Source organism: Dermacentor variabilis, chromosome 4, assembly GCF_050947875.1.
Source record: "Dermacentor variabilis isolate Ectoservices chromosome 4, ASM5094787v1, whole genome shotgun sequence".
In the NCBI taxonomy this organism is placed as follows: Eukaryota; Metazoa; Arthropoda; class Arachnida; order Ixodida; family Ixodidae; genus Dermacentor; species Dermacentor variabilis.
In genome coordinates this window covers 144,377,382-144,393,952 of record NC_134571.1, presented here as the reverse complement: position 1 = coordinate 144,393,952, position 16,571 = coordinate 144,377,382, and the positions used below count along the sequence as shown (strand labels likewise).

The 16,571-nt window shown below is 44.0% G+C and overlaps 1 protein-coding gene across 1 annotated transcript in view; it reads right to left on the bottom strand.

Annotated features, from left to right (window-relative positions):
* The window catches only part of LOC142579876 (MAM and LDL-receptor class A domain-containing protein 1-like), a 120,456-nt gene extending 104,927 nt beyond the window's left edge, over positions 1 to 15,529 (bottom strand). Inside the window, exons 1-7 of the mRNA XM_075690513.1 lie at positions 15,250 to 15,529; positions 12,467 to 12,631; positions 11,052 to 11,276; positions 7,139 to 7,171; positions 4,071 to 4,205; positions 3,418 to 3,556; positions 1,496 to 1,604 (exon numbers count right to left, since the gene is read on the bottom strand). Of these exons, the coding sequence (XP_075546628.1) occupies positions 1,496 to 1,604; positions 3,418 to 3,556; positions 4,071 to 4,205; positions 7,139 to 7,171; positions 11,052 to 11,276; positions 12,467 to 12,631; positions 15,250 to 15,493 (1,050 nt within the window). The 5' untranslated portion in view covers positions 15,494 to 15,529. The remainder of the gene's footprint in view (positions 1 to 1,495; positions 1,605 to 3,417; positions 3,557 to 4,070; positions 4,206 to 7,138; positions 7,172 to 11,051; positions 11,277 to 12,466; positions 12,632 to 15,249) is intronic.
* Between the last annotated feature and the right edge of the window lie 1,042 nt (positions 15,530 to 16,571).

Below are 16,571 nucleotides of genomic sequence, written 5' to 3'. Positions count from 1 at the left end.
ATACAGGGTGTTTCACGTAACTTGAACCAAGGATATTTAAAAAAAAACCGGTTAGCCGTCGCTGAAGGAAAGCAACGGCGTATGGTTTGCCGTCATGTGGCAATCCTTAAAGTTTGTTTTTATATTCTGCTGAATTAGTTAACTAACTAATATAAATTGAGCAACATTTTTAAGATTCACTTTAGGGCCAAGTGGGTTTGTTGCGTTGTAGAAGGGGTTCAGGAACGACCGATCCAATTTTTTGTGGCAATGTACATGCTGCGTGGTGATTTTTTTTCGGCGTTTAAAGAAAGTCCGCAAAATATGAAATAAAACCACGTGACTGCGCTGATGCGCTATCGTATTACAGCGCTCTGTTGCGTTTCGCCTGCGACACGCGGTTTTGCCGGCGCGACTGCGGCGGGGCGGCAGACATTTTGGCCCGTTCGGCGTCGCCGCAACGCTCCCCGCCAGGCGTTTCCAGGCGTTTCCAGGCATGTTCCGATGCCACGTGTCTTCATGTGCGTGTGTGAGTGTATGTGCCATTGTGCCCGAACCAGGCGATGCGACAGCAGGGGTCACCCTCTCCTTCCAGTCATTGTGCCCGAACCAGGCGATGCGAAAGCAGGGCTCACCCTCTCCTTCCAGTCATTGTGCCCGAACCAGGCGATGCGAAAGCAGGGGGTCACCCTCTCCTTCCAGTCTTTGTGCCCGACCGGCGGCAGTGTGCGTCACATTAGCCCATTGTACAATCACGTGCTCGTCTATTGAGGGGTTCCTTCTTGCCCTCAACTGCGAGAGTATAAAAACAGCTGCCCCCGGACGCCAAAAGGAGGGCTCCGATTTCTTCTGTTGAGTAAAGTGCTCTCCCGTCTCTCTACTTCGGTCAACCTGACCGCCAACTCTTTGCGATGTTAAAATAAACAAGTTGTTTTGTTGTTACCCGTCGACTCATGCTTTGCCGGGACCTTCGGATGCTTCCAGTTGTACCCCAGGCCGCCAGGCCAACGCTACCCTTGGGGCTTGCGACCCAGGTACAACCACGGGCGACAGCGCCGAGTTCCCAACAAACCGATGCCATCGGTGGGATCCAAACAGCTCTCAACCGCGCTACAAATATCCTATGCTAGGACGACTTGGTGCATAGATAAGCATCGTTCTGCGTCAACAACAACAACAACACAAGACAGAGTAAATAACGCTTACCAGCACAACGTAATGCTACTGTGCAATAATTACCAAGAAATTGTTGCTTACGATAATTTTAGTTCTGTTTGTTGCTGGAGCAGTGCATACATTTTCGCACATCTGAAGAAGCTTATAGTAAACGTTGTAAACAAAACAAAAAAGAAGCCTCAAATAACTCAGTCGTCATCCAATATACGTGCAAGCAGGATGCCTAAACTTTAACATTGAATACACAATATAAATGAAAATTCAACTTTAATTTGCTTTGCAGGATGAAAGAGTGTACTTATGCTTCATTTCAGAAATTAGAGTCAGGGCATAACTGTACCTTAAACTTCGGAGTTGGCACCTTGAAGGCTACAAGAACATGATTCCATCGGTGGTTCTTCCTGGTGCCCGACCCGAACAAGAAGCGTCCATCGGCTAGCACCGTTATACTGCATGCGTAAAAGTTGGGCAAACTAAAAAAAACTCGCCAAACAAACAATATAGTATTGTTGACGCCATTTGGTTTCGCGAGGTAACAACATATGTGCATTGTTAGGAAGAAACACCTGATCATAAAGAAATGATTTTTCAGGAGTTCGTCTAGTTTTATTGATGTTGCATGCTTTTTATCCAGGAGCAAAAGGCGATCATTGTGGGTGGTAAATCTTTAAATTCTTTAGGAAAATTATTGCTTTACCTGCATCTGTTTTGGGAAATGCATATAAAGTGTACTACGAAATACATTTCCGTTCCCCTTATTTCCCAAAGCCTCCCCCTATAGCTCAATGGGGCTGAGACTGGTTAACCGGGACGTTCCTGCATCTCAAGCATAAGTTACAGATGGATAATTAATAGAAAACAGCAGCATATCTTTGCAGTTTCAGCCAACATATTAGTTTCTTAGAGGAGATCTTTTATCTTTCAATAAATTGTTCTCTCTTCTTATGATCATTATTAATTAAGCATTAAGTTAGGAATCGCCCTTCACAACGCGCGAACTAGCCTGCGCAAGTATACACTTTAGTCTTCCCAGCTGTCGCTATTTCATATGTGCTACTAAAGTTGTGTACTCCTATAGAAGACTGATGGGTGATAGATTAAGACTCACATCGAAAAGCCTATAGTGGGTTTTGCTCAAAGTACAAGCTTTTTAAACAAAACATACACCAAACGAACAAATTTGAAACCCCGAGCCAGTGCACGAGCGTAAAATTATTATACGTTTCGCTTTACACGATGTTTCTGATTTGAATTACGCGAACTCATGAAGGCTAATCGCATTTATTTGGTCATTGTTAAAATTCGTGTGTTAAATCTCAAGCGAAAAGCCGGGCTTTCGTGATTACCGGCCTGCTTATTTGGGCATCACTATAGCCACATGGAATATGTTGACAGCGAGGCAAGGGAATCTTTTATCAGAGGTGGAATAGCGCGACATTCAAACTATTATACACAAAAAATTGAACTTTCTTTACATTGATAAAGAGGGGGGCGTGGCAAGGGCAACAGCTCTATCTACGCCACCGTAAGGAGTATTGCAATGAATACTGTACGAAGCCCAAACGGCATGCATGCCTTTCTTTCGCAAAATATTATACCACATCCCCCAATAAAACTCCAGAAAGAAAGCTAAAATGTAGGGAATCGTATTCAGCCGCAAATTATGATGTACTGTCGATAAATCTGCCAATACTGCATGATTTTATCCAGCAGCGATGCATGGGCATTTGTAAGACAATAAAGGGTGATGGCGTGTTTATATGTTCTAATCAGTTTTCACTGTAACTCTGTAACTAAATATTAGGTCATCGGGAAGTAAGACATGTTGGCTTTTGTTGTAGAAAAAAAAATAGGTATTGGCTGAAAGCTCACGCTAAGGTTAAATCCTGCCTGCCGGCATCACGTGAAAGAAAGCAACTATTCTTGCGCCATTACTAACGGACTGCCGCATGTGCGACATCCCGTCAAACACGGTAGTGATTCACTACTTTGTCCTCAGCCAAGTAGTTGTCCACAGCAATAATAAGCACACTGGAGAGACGTAAAGTCACAATTATAAGACAAAGGGATCAGTTTATGGTAGCCTCGTGCTGCGCGTTTTTTTCCTCTTCACCGCTAGACAGAAACTGAAAAACAGGTAAGACACGTACAGAAAAGTGTGCACCAAGAGAAAAGGGGCTATTTTTTTCGACGACAGCACATATTTTTAAGAAGGGCAGTCATGAGGAGCGATGAAGAATAGGAGTCTCTACTGCTACTTACTGGGCTCGCTTGTCGTGGTCGGTGAAATGCCAGAAGCTAAGACAGGCTCCGTCAGTAGCGTTGATTTCCAAATCCGGACTCTTAAGCTCCGCTGTTCCAAACGACTTGTTTTTGCCGATAGAAGCAAAAACGAAACGCCCTTTGGCAAGAAAAAAGATCTGTTTAGCTTGACTGCGAGTCGGCCTAGTTGGAACAAATTCATCTTAAAACTTATTGTGCGCGAACAAACAGGGACGAAGAATAGAAGAAACACAAAGACCTGTTCGTCCCTTTCGTCCCTGTTTGTTTGCGCACAATAAGTTTTAAGCTGTTTAGCTTATCGCTACTCCGATAAAGGAGCGCTGACATTTGTGCAGTTCGCTACATAATTCGAGGGTGTATTTTTTTTTTCGAAACTGATGCCAAGCCTCGATGTTCTGCGAAATTTATATAACTGCTTTATTTCTCGGTTTCAATTTTGCCAGTGGAACACGTGACCTAAACAAAATATATACAAATTTATTGAAACTGTTCTTATGCCGCAGTACGATTTCTCGAGCAAGTAATGTCTGCCTCTACAAGTAATCCAGCAGATATAAAGAGAATTTCTCTAGTTGCAATTGCTGTTTAAACACAAGATCCACCGGAGACAAAGTTTTGGCAGTTGCACTTACCTCTGTAGGCCCTCAAAGTGTGGTCGAAGCGAGGGTAGTTGGGGATGTGTTTTGTGGGATTGTTGAGCACCCAAGGCAACGACGCGCCATTTGGATTCCATCCACATGTAGTCCTGTCCTCGAATGTGCAGTGCACTGCATTTCGACGCAGTCATCACAAAAGAAAGAAAGAAAAGCAATTTGATAATGAAATATTTACTTTCTGATTTCTATATTTACTCATAAAACTACCTTACTGTTTTACTCACGCTGCCGTTAATATTCGGAATATTCGGATTTGGAGCAAGCTAGACAAAAGGAGATGAAGCCAGCAGGCGTTGAAGCCAATAAAAATGTAGGTGAAATTGCCTTTGGCTTTAAGCTAAATGTATAAATAATAAAGTAAAAGGAAATGAAAGGGGACAAAAGGCTATTTGCCACCGGTGGGAGCCAAACCAACAACATTCGCATTGCGTGTGGGATGCCGTACTAATTCAGATATGGTGGCGGCTGGTCTCCAGCGCACATCTATCCGTGTTTTTGTATATGTAGTAGGTCTGGCTTTCGGACTCTCAGTCATCACCCCTCGGGGTCATGGCAACAGATGTAGGAAATCCTTTGGCTGTCACGGCCATGAGTGGCACAGGCTGACACTACCCGATCCTCCCCCTTTAACATTTCAACGTCTCAATAAACGCCAGGTAATTTCCCTTGTAGTTCCTTTCGCTTCATTGTCCGTCGGCTTCATATCATTTGATCTAACAAAAACGAGTCCTTCGGTTCACTATTGAGTTTGAGCATGTGGGTACCAAGGAAAGAAAAAGTGGAGAAGTAAAGGAAGAGAGGTTAACCAGTTTAGCTCAACCGGTTTGCCCCCATCCCGCTCCCGCCATAGGAGCAGGATGGGGGCAAAGCAGGAATTAAAGCCGGTGGCTTGAACCTTTGGAATTGCCATGAAAACTCGGCTCCTCTTATGCGACATTATAATGCGATACCTGGCAACTTGCCGGTACCTCGCTATCCAGCATTATTTGGGGTCCCGCAAACCATTACAAGATGAACTGATACTGTTTGAGTAAATCTAGTAGTTGTGCTTGCGGACCACGGGCGTACATGTGCGCGACGACAACACCACGTCGAAGACAATCTTGTGGCCGTAAAACCATGATTTCCACGCCAGCCGTTCGATGGTACCTTAGGACATGATTGTTGGCTTTCACATGGGTAATTGAGCATGAGCGACAGAAACACAGATTGCGCCGTGATCAGCCACAACGTGTTATACAGCCGTTAGTACATACGACTAGGTTCAAAAGGCGATGGAATTTGTACTGCAGCGAAACAAATTTTAAAACCTTGGGTGATAATGAAGTTGGTATACAACATCGCGCAGCTTATATGTAGCGTAAACTACTAAGAGGAAAGTACGTGGGAAAGTCTCGGAGATTGCACAGTCTGATACGGCGATGTAAATCATGAGCTGCATCTCACGGGGAATGGAGACGCGCAAGTGGCACATGACGCCCGCGCTGAGTGTTTTAAACAGCTGGCTCCCTGCGGAACGAGAGAAATACGCGTCTGATCGTGGCCCAGTGGTAAGAGCATCATGCCGCTGCACACCTCGGCATAGGTTCTATTCTAGCGTTGGTTACACATGAATCTCTTTTTATTAAAGCGAGGCGAGACAGGAACCTATACCTACTGCAAAGTGCCAAGAATAAGGGCAGAAATGCTTCGAATGAAAATTCACCGCACATGAATACAAAGTCACACTAAGAGCGTGATAGCCCCTCGATCAGCTAGCTGCCTTGCTAATAATATGTATTCAAATGAATACTCGCGCATTTGTCGGGATGCGTTTTTTTATTCTGTTCTTGTTTTCTGTGTAGCTGCTTTAACTTTCACTATACGGTAACAATATGCAAAATAAATATATGTATACAGCGCTCCAAACTAGAAGAAAGAGTATTAACAGCTTCTGTAAATGCCGTACTCATACGGACTGTCGCTATGCCTGACAACGTTATCTGTGAACAGAGGCAGCATCAACGTTCTCATTTCTTTCCTTTCCTTCCATTTTACTTTACATCAAAGAGTAAATGTCGAGAATATATATATATATATATATATATATATATATGAACGAGAAGAAAGGGAGTTAACCGAAGTCATATCATACGAAGCCAACAAACACTGCCACCAAGGGCAACATGGGGGAAATTACTTGTGCTTAATAACTGAAATAAGGAAACGATAAATTAATGGAAATCAAAGTGGATGAAAAGAAACAAGTTGCCGCAGGTGGCGACCGAACCCACAACCTTCGCATTTCGCGTGCAATGCTCTATCAATTGAGCTACCGTGGCGCTGTTTCCCCATCCACTTTCTTGGGTATTTATGTTTCCTAGTAGAACCCTGGGCCTGCTACTCGGGGTGGCCCGGACGGCCGCACGTGCCCACCTAGCCGCTGTGTCTTGAAAGGTATTTCGGACGGGGTCAGAGGCCACAGCGCGATGTGTTTTGGCTGCTTAGTTCACGCTGATGCGAGACGCAAAAGTCAATTACCTTGCTACTGCTGCCGGGCGCGTTTGACTGCGATTTTCCGCGGACATCGCGTGAGATGTGTTTTTGTTTACTTGTGCGCGTGTGACACCATGTGTTTTTTTTTCTTTTTTAAATTTACGTAGTATGCCTATGCTCACAAGTTTATAGGGCCGATAAAACTACTATCCTTACTTCGCATTGCTAGCTGTCCACTAATTTGCAATCGCAATCGTTGCTTCGCCTGTCGGGCAAAACTGCGACGTTTTTTTGTGTGTGTGCTTGCTCTTCTCTGCGCGCGCTGCAGTGCAGGCATGATTAAAATACATTTATTCTGCCCACCGTTACAGTTTTTTTCCTGGAAATATACTTCGTCCTATAGAAAAAACGAAAAGCCAAGTACGCGAAAAAGTAGCGCGATGTCTGCTACGTTAAGTTAGGGGAGAGGTGGGGGGCAATGGTTTGAACAGGTTTATCATACGCCATTGTTGATATACATATTTCATGCTACCTACAAACATACGCCTGGACTCTGGCTAACTACTCACTTGCTGAACTGGAGGCTGGCTTTGGATGAACACCTGAAAGACAGAGAGAAAATAGCAGTAAATGAATGAGTCGTTATGCGTTTTCCAATGACGCGATTCGATAATGCGTCAGTATGTTTCCTTTCCACACCATCGTAAATAAATTTCCTTTTGGACGTGCGGAGAACCCATTTCTGTAAGCACAGTGACGAGTATACATCAAAAAGGATTGAATGGAATAAAACCACACTCAATAATTACTGATATGTAACTATATCGCAAAAACATGTATTCGAAGTTTACAATTCTAAACCCACGTTTGCTGCCAGGTAGCTCGTCGAACTAATGGCGGCATAGTTATTTTCTGCAAACACGCATCGCCTAAAATCGCACTTTCCTTGTATTCTGACATGAAAAATGTGCATGTGGCTCTCGTGAGGAAATCATGAGCAAAGTACAAGCAACAACATCCGCAGCTAGAACTTCGTCTTGCTTCTAACGATGGCCGCTGCTGGCATTAGTTGGGCAGATGTTGGGCAGATGGAAAAACGCTAACATAATCCTAATCCATCAGAAAGGGGACGCCAAGGACTTGAAAAATTATAGATCGATCAGCTTACTGTCCGTTTTCTACAAAGTATTTACTAAGGTAATTGCAAATAGGATTCCGTAAAGACTACTCAACAATAGACCATATTCACACTGTCAGTCAGGTGACAGAAAAATGAGCGTAATATAACCAACTTTTATATATAGCTTTCATTGATTACGAGAAAGCGTTCGATTCAGTCGGAACCTCAGCAGTCATGGAGGCATTGCGGAATCAGGGTGTAGACGAGCCGTATGTAAAAATACTGAAAGATATGTACAGCGGCTCCACAGGCACCATAGTCCTCCATAAAGAAAGCAACAAAATCCCAATAAATAAAGGCGTCAGGCAGGGAGATACGATCTCTCCAATGCTATTCAGAGCGTGTTTACAGGAGGTATTCAGAGACCTGGACTGGGAAGAATTGGGGTTAAGAGTTAATGGAGAATACCTTAGTAACTTGCGATTCGCTGATGATATTATCTTACTTAGTAACTCAGAGGGCCAACTGCAATGCATGCTCACTGACCTGGAGAGGCAAAGCCGAAGGGTGGGTCTAAAAATTATTCTGCAGAAAACTAAAGTAATGTTTGTCTCGTAAGAGAACAGCAGTTTACGATAGGTAGTGCGGCACTGGAAGTGGTAAGGGAATACATCTACTTAGGACAGATAGTGACTGCGGATCCGCATCAAGAGACTGAAATAATCAGAACAATAAGAATGGGCTGGGGTACGCTTGGCAGGCATTCTCAGATCATGAACAGCAGGTTGCCGTTATCCCTCAAGAGAAAAGTATATAATAGCTGTGTCTTACCAGTACTCACCTACGGGGCAGAAACCTGGAGGCTTACGAAAAGGGTTCTACTCAAATTGAGGACGACACAACGAGCTATGGAAAGAAGAATGATAGGTGTAACGTTAAGGGATAAGAAAAGAGCAGATTGGGTGACGGAACAAACGCGAGTTAATGATATCGTAGTTGAAATCAAGAAAAAGAAATGGGGGCATGGGCAGGACACGTAATGAGGAGGGAAGATAACCGATGATCATTAAGGGTTACGGACTGGATTCCAAGGGACGAGAAGCGTAGCAGGGGGCGGCAGGAAGTTAGGTGGGCGGATGACATTAAGAAGTTTGCAGGGACAACATGGCCACAATTAGTACATGACCGGGGTAGTTGTAGAAGTGTGGGAGAGGCCTTTGCCCTGCAGTGGGCGTAACCAGGCTGATGATGATGATGATGATGATGATGATGATGATGATGATGATGATGATGATGATGATGATCCGTGCAGATAATTGAAAAGTGGAACGAAAATGTTGACAAAAGGCTTTTCACCGACATCGTGCTAAGTAAACATAATGTGTGAATATGTAGTTGGAATCACAAATACAAAAATAAGCACGACAGGCTAGGAAAACAGGCTAACAGGAGAATCGCGAGAGAACATTTAGGATAATAATAAAGAAGTAGCAGGTATATTTACGGTGGAGGCATCAAGTTTGCTGCAGAATAGCATCTATGAACCGAACAACGAACAGCGGTGCACTTGGAACAAGAGGTTGAACAACACAGGCACACAAGAAGAGCTTTTCGCGTAATGAATGGTCACTCATGAAAGACAGTGCGGTTCGCTTTGAAGCACATTAATGTCTTCTGCGGGTGCACGTTCAAACGAAGCTAAGAATTGGGCGCCGTTTTCCAAAAGACTTCCGGGACTTCGTATTTTATCACGTCGTAAAAGCAGGTGTAGACAAACAAAGCTACGGCGTTTGCAAGCACCGACAAGGGAACAGAAATCTTTAGATCAGTGAAAAACTAACGAGGGCAAAAAAGAATAGAATAATGGCGAAAAAATACATCTAAAGGCTTTCCATTGCTGTAGGTCGGCCTGTTGATATTCAGTGGCTTGTCTTTCACTGTAGTTGTGTTCGGTTATTCTAAGTGGAGTATAAAGGTATCTTTTCAGGTTGAGAACAATGTGCCTCGAATGTAACGCTTCTGAGTACGTCTCTTCTAAGCCGTCGTCGTACAGTGCAAGAACGTTGCATGTAGTTTATCATTTTAGCGGGACGCTACTCGCGCGACGGTGAAGAACTCTTAAGAAAACTGAATGAGAAAATTGTAAATCGCGCAACGAACGGTAAGAGATTGACGTTTAAGTTAAACGTCGCCTTCTTTAATGTTCAATGAAACACACATGCAAACACACACACACACACGCAAACACACGCAAACACACGCAAACACACACACACACACACACACACGCACACATGCACGCACTAAAATGTTGATCGCTCAGTCTGCCATAAACGTTCATACTGGTTGGTGCATGCATCTGAATAAAAGCAGCGGTGCTCTGTAGAATGCTGACGTAAGAAGCGATGGTTCCACATTCGTCTCTTGCATGAAAGGTTTCAGTGCGTTCCTATGACTTTGTTGTCGTGCCAAAAGAAATGTCTAAATGCTTATTTTCTTTTTTTTTCTTCGATAAAGCCATGTTGGCGGGCAAGCGCAGATGGGAACACGAAACAGCATGAATTACTGAGCTAAAAAAGAGTAAAAAAAAAAAAAACAGGACATGTGCACATATATGTGGCATGCAGCCCCGCAGCGTCTTTAATGCTTCTAGATGCCAATTACTAATTCTTGAGATAGCTAGGCTGTGACATACTCTTGAAATTATTGTTTTGCGAAAAAGCGAGAGTGTAACAAGGAATTTTTTCACTGGGCGAACACGAACACTCGAAGCTTCTGGTGACGTAATTTCACGGTTTGTCCCGCAGGATTTTGCTGCTACCACACTACACGGACGAGAGTTTTTAACACAAATTTTATGCAATCATGAATGCCTGTGTGGCCAAAGTGCTAATAAGCACTTTTACTCTCTATGCACGGTGCCTAAAAGGTTTTAAATGTCTAGGAAAAAAAAATAAATTCGCGATAACATCGTATCTAAAAAATTTCACGGCTAATACAAAATCTCTGGATCGCTCATTACAGTCAAAATTCAGCTAGTATGAAAATTTTAGGATAACGCAAGAGATTCATATTTTCTTGCCATAGATTGTCAAACGTTGGTACCTCATAAATCGAAAGTTACCCTTTAGCAGGAAAACTACGTGCTTGTAATCTCGTACACCTGCAAATTACAGAGTCGCTTTCCATAAACGTCAATATCATTGAGCCTCTATGTTGCCTAACTTAGTAGAATATATTATTAAGACACGCTGTCGTTTTATCATTGTTCATTTTTGTCGACATTCTATGAGCATATTTATTACGCGAGTTCTGGAATGTAGGGTTTTAATCTTCTGATGCGCACACTACATAGGACATACCTGGTTGCGATTTCGTAACCTTGATTCTTCCAATGGCCATTGTTCCGTTTGTCCAAGCTCCTCTAACAACTTGAATCACGAGCTGGCACTGTGCACCCTTCTCGAGTGTCACGTTTGCCGTCGTCCACACCGAGACTTCATCCAGTTCGAGTTGGTGCACTACTTCAAGCTTCGGCGATGCTCCGTCATTGTAGCAGGACACGGACAGGTTCGCTGTGGAGATATCTAAGGAGATAACATAGGGAGTGTGGACACTGCGGCATTACGTGTTCCCGCTGCGATAAAAACGCTACATCACTTTGACCTACGGTTGCACCTCAACTGAGTTATTAGACATAAGTCCTTCGCTTCGTGTACTCTGGGAAAGGTGTTTTTTAAAAGCATGACCCCAGTAGCAGAAACCGAATGCAGAATGTCGTTCGGAGCAAAGCAAGCCAGCGTTGGCATTGTCCATACTTGCGGCAGTTCTGGCCGCAGCGGCAAGTACGTGAAAGATTGGCTCCCAGCTGAAATTACTGCCACTGGGATGAGCGATGCTGCGTTAACGTTATAGTTCTAGGCAGCCTTTGCCCCCGGGAATACATCGGCCGCCCCTCATCGGTATCCCTGATCGGTATTGAACGGCATCCTGTAAAAATAGTTCCGGAGACCCGTTCCGTACACGTGGCAGGAAAAATGTTGCCACAGGTCTGTTTTGGCGGCAGGCTTTCTGCCTCTTCTTTCGCTACAGTAGGCGTATTTTAACCGATGTGCCTTGCTTTCGTATGTCCAATGCAGACAACTGGCGGTATTTCGCCACAAGTTCCCACCGTCAAAAAAAGTGCTGGTTTTGATTCGTTCGGCTATCCAGAGCTCCATGTGGCGGTCCTATGTGTACAGACGCAAAGTAAAAACGAATGCACTGTAAAACGATACCCTGGAAACGTATTCTGTTCGTGGTTGGAGTACAAATGAAATGTTTCCCTGAGGGTTCAACCGAAACATGCGGTGTGTACGATTGCTCGTTCTTACATCCATCTGTGCTGATTGAACGCTGCGTGAAGGAAGCAATGCTCGCCTATTCTTTCTTTGGCAGACATTCTGCAATGAATGTGAAACGTCCAAGTAATTGGCAGGGAAATAACATTTGCTAATAAAAAATCTAGGTATTACATAATTTTTATTGAACAGCAATGACGTTTCATGAAACACACATGTTGCTTTAATTTTCAATTTTTAATAAAGATACTATGTAATTTCTGCAGGGCGAAGTCAACCAGACTAAATCTACAACCTTTCGAAGTATGAAATTTCCAGTCGTTTTACTGTAGTGCACACTAAGCGTATTTCTCATGCGTTAGACGTTATAATTCAAGTTTTACTTTTTTATTTTAAAGGCATGTTCGCAGCGAAAAAGAGGGCTTGTGCTTACTTACCAAAACCTTTTCTGAAGTATTCAATCGCCACGTTAATGCCTCCGTCGGCCACATCAAAAATTGGACTCTGTAAGGCTATGGGTTTGATCTGCTTGGGCTCTTCTTCCGATTCATCTTCCGCTCTGTCAGTGGTGAGGTCGAGGTAGGCGAACGTGGATGACCTGCCTGCAATCGGACGTCGCACGAAATTCCACGAAAAGCAATCACACGTCATCCCGCAATTTGCTGCAATGGGCGTTAGTTCATACCGTTTTCGGCCCTTCCCGTTTTTTTTTTCTAATGTATATTTAGCATTTGATTAAGAAACAAAGCGAGTAATTACAACAGGATATCGAATACAGCATAAAATAGGCAACATGTGCGCTACAGAAACGCAATACCCACGGCCGATCGAAAACCGTAATTTTTGTGCAAGCGCTCGGCCTTTCGCCTATTTCTTCGTTCCGTACTCTATTGCTATGCAATGGTTGCTTTGTGACTCACAACGCAAATAGTCGCTGAGACAAAGAAAACGCGGAGAGTATGTGTGTCATCCCTGTTTTCGTTGTTTTTCTCTGTAAATCAATAAGATGTTCCTGTTCGCCGAGTATGAAGTGAGAAGAAACAGAATTACAGCTTTGCTATTGCTAATAAACGTGGCTCATAATCTGTCTGATCTATGCTGCCAAATGAACCGCCCCCACCCTCTTTTTTTTTTTTTGCTAACTGTCTGGCATATACAGAGAACGCCCTTAAATATACGTTGAAAGCACATGAAAAGGATGGACAAATAGACGACTAAATAGAACAAAATAAAATGCAACTTTAGAAAAATAACTTATTGCGCTACACTCCAATCCAACTCCATGTAGCAATATAATATGCACACGATATATACTTCTAGCGACAAAGGATAGGCGTATCTCAACCAACAGTGATGTCGGATTCATACGTGATTATGCATGTCGTCTGCAGATGTTTAATAAAGGTACGACACAATACACAAGCTTCGCAAACAGGTTCGTAGTTATTACTCTCAAGGCAAATCATGATAACGGATCTTGCTTACAGGATCCTCTACATATTCTGCTTGTATACCGACGCTATTATACGAAGTACTGGTGTACAGTTCGGGATGACGGTCTGTTTCAGTCTTAAACAGGTTTAAGGTAGCGCGTTTAAAAGACACCAAAAAACAAGGCACACAGGGACACACACGGCGCTAACTTTCGACAACTGTTCTTTTGTCCTGTCTTTTAATAGCGCTACTGTAAACCTATCCTAGATGCGTTACTAACAAGCTCACAATGCAACCTTCGTGATCTGAATTTCAGCCTATGGGGTTTTGAAATATCTGGAACTTCGCGCTGTTTTTTGTTACATAGCTAAGTGACACGGTGTGTCAAGTGCTCAGTGACTTGCAAACCTTTGACAACGACTACGTTTGCCCGGCGTGCACTATCACTGGAGGAAGGCACTGTTTACGCAAGTAAAAGTCACGGTTTCGCCCGAAAAGCGAAGCATGTATAGGGACAGGCGAATGTTAGACAACTACAGGAAGCATGGCTCTTAGTTTTGTAGACCTCATAGATTGGAGTGAACGTTCTCGCACTAATTAAATTAGCGAGCATGGTGGCAAGCGCGCGCGAAGAAACACGAACAGATGAACGCCCACGCTCGCTGTCTCGACGCTGGCGCGATAAAGCGCAGGGGCCAGCAGCGACGGAGATAACCGGAGATTAGCTCCAGGATAAGGCTCACAGCGCCACGTAGTACGGAGCAGCAACAACTGCCTAGAAAAGAGAACGCCGTCTAGAATTCGCAGAATTCGTTACGGGTCTGAAGCAGTCTGAAGGTCCTATATAGTTCATTCATGGCAACTGAGCGAAAAGGACGTTTCATAGCACACTGGATTAGACTACTTCCCTCCGTTGGGATGCTCGAGTGCTCGCTGGATTTTTAAGCATAAACTAGTACCGCAGGGCGTGCAGCAGCGTGCGCAGGGAGCCGCAGCCAGGTGCTACCGTATACCATCTGATTTTTCACACCACGGCGGCAAACGGCCGCACCGCCACCATCTCGCTAGCGTAAAATAGGCAAAGCCGAGGCGTGACCGATCAGCGCCGACACTTCATCGACCCTGCCAGTATCGGGAACGATCGGTGTGCTCCGCCGTCCGTGATGCGTATAGTGCCTACGTACACAGTCTTTTTTAATTAAGAGCGCGCTAGCGCGCTAGCGCGCAAGCGCCATAAGCCTGCCTCTGACGCACAGAAAGCAACACCGTTTGGTAGAGAGCCACAAAAAGTGAGGTTTGCGTCACGTGACCCAACAGTCCCGTCTCGCTGACGGAAGCAGATGCGAGAACCCTCTGACGCCTCTCACTTATGTTTACTGCCACTAGCATGCTTAATTACTGCTACTAGCATGCTGTTACAGCTGGAGGGAAAACACAGACAAAGGCTGAATAGATTTGGCGCAAACATAATTAAATATGGTTATAATGTGCCAATAGTAAACATAAATGTCGGCTATTACTAGTACTAGCACTAGTACAGGATGCACTCGGGTTTTATGCGCAATATTCATCTGCAAAGGGCACATTTACATTCAGTGTTTCATGCTACCGATGCATTTGCACAACGTTCACACGCTGTCTATATAGGCGCGATATTTACTGTAAGTGAAGCATAGACAGTGGTCATAGGAATTCTGTTCGCTCATGTAAATATTGCACTATCGTGAATACGGGCGTTTAGCACGACAGAAGTGGAGGTAATGATGAAGTATTCACACGGGCTTACCTTGAGGCACAGGAGCACCACGGTAGAGATGGGGATTTTCCAGACGACCAGTTCCGACGAGCCATCGGAAACAGCCATCAAATTTGTTCACGTAGCCGCACAGACCGTCGGTGAAGTCGCATTCGGCGGGGTGGTCACAAGCGTCCAGTCGCAGAATAAGGTCATCGATGCTCAGTGACTCAGCCACGCTGCCCGAGAAGTTTGCTCTAAATGCCACCTGCACCGACGGCGGGAAGATATTCATAGAAGGGGACAGAACAAAAAGGACGCAGGTGCTTTGTTCAGGCAACACAGGCAAAATGGAAAGGCAGGCAGACATTCCAGAAAATAGTCCGTCTGGCCACCGTACACATGGAAAGCGTAACAAATAGAAGGCGAAAGGGAGACGACGAAGACATTAAAATATCTGTGCCATAAGAAGAAAGAGCGCCAATTATTTTACGTATGTTGCTAAAGTATTTGTTGATCACTTCTTTTTATTCCTTTACTATACGCTGTTTTACCATAAAATTATTATAGCTTTGTGTATTTTTGTAATAATTATGTTAAACGCCCTTCCAACACACCTAGTTCTTGGCGACTGATGTTTGGTTAGGCCAATTGTTGGCAAATGAAACAATACGTACCTGCTTATATGTCGGCGATCTGGACAGCCAGGCAGAACCTTAAAAGCATCATTATGCCTTTCCGAATTATCCGCGCCACCTCGTATTTATTTTAGGCCCAAAGAGCTCCGTTTTTCATTGTTGCAGCATTCCTACTTCTCCTTCATCCTCAGAGTACCTTGATGAACTTTTTTTAGTAAGTCTTTCTTTCGTTTATGTATATACGAAGCTATTTATATTGTTTGACCATTTGTATGACTTGCCGTTGAATAAACGCCGCATCATTACTTGATTTCTCTGTCAAAAAAGTAAGAGACAGATATGTCGTTTCGGTGCTGCCAGCATCAGTATGCGACATCTGGTGGTAGGAAATGCAAAAAAATAAAGACTGCTGCCATCTTATCGAGCAAAATTACAGCAAATAACTTTCATCTGTACTACCAACTTTTCAGTGGCTACGCCTATTCAGCGAAGTGCCATTTCACCCCGTCGCCAATGAACCCACATGGCTTCTTATAATTTGATTAAGATAGGTATACTGCGCTCGCATGGACTAACCAGCGTGCCAAGTTATTTTCAGATTCAACTCCACCGACATTTCTTCGAAACAGTGTATTCCTACTTAGTCATTAGAAACGTAATTTTCTTCGCTAATTGAAATATACATACTCAGTTTGATCCGTTTTTCACAGGTACCGGCAAGAAAGAATAGCCGCA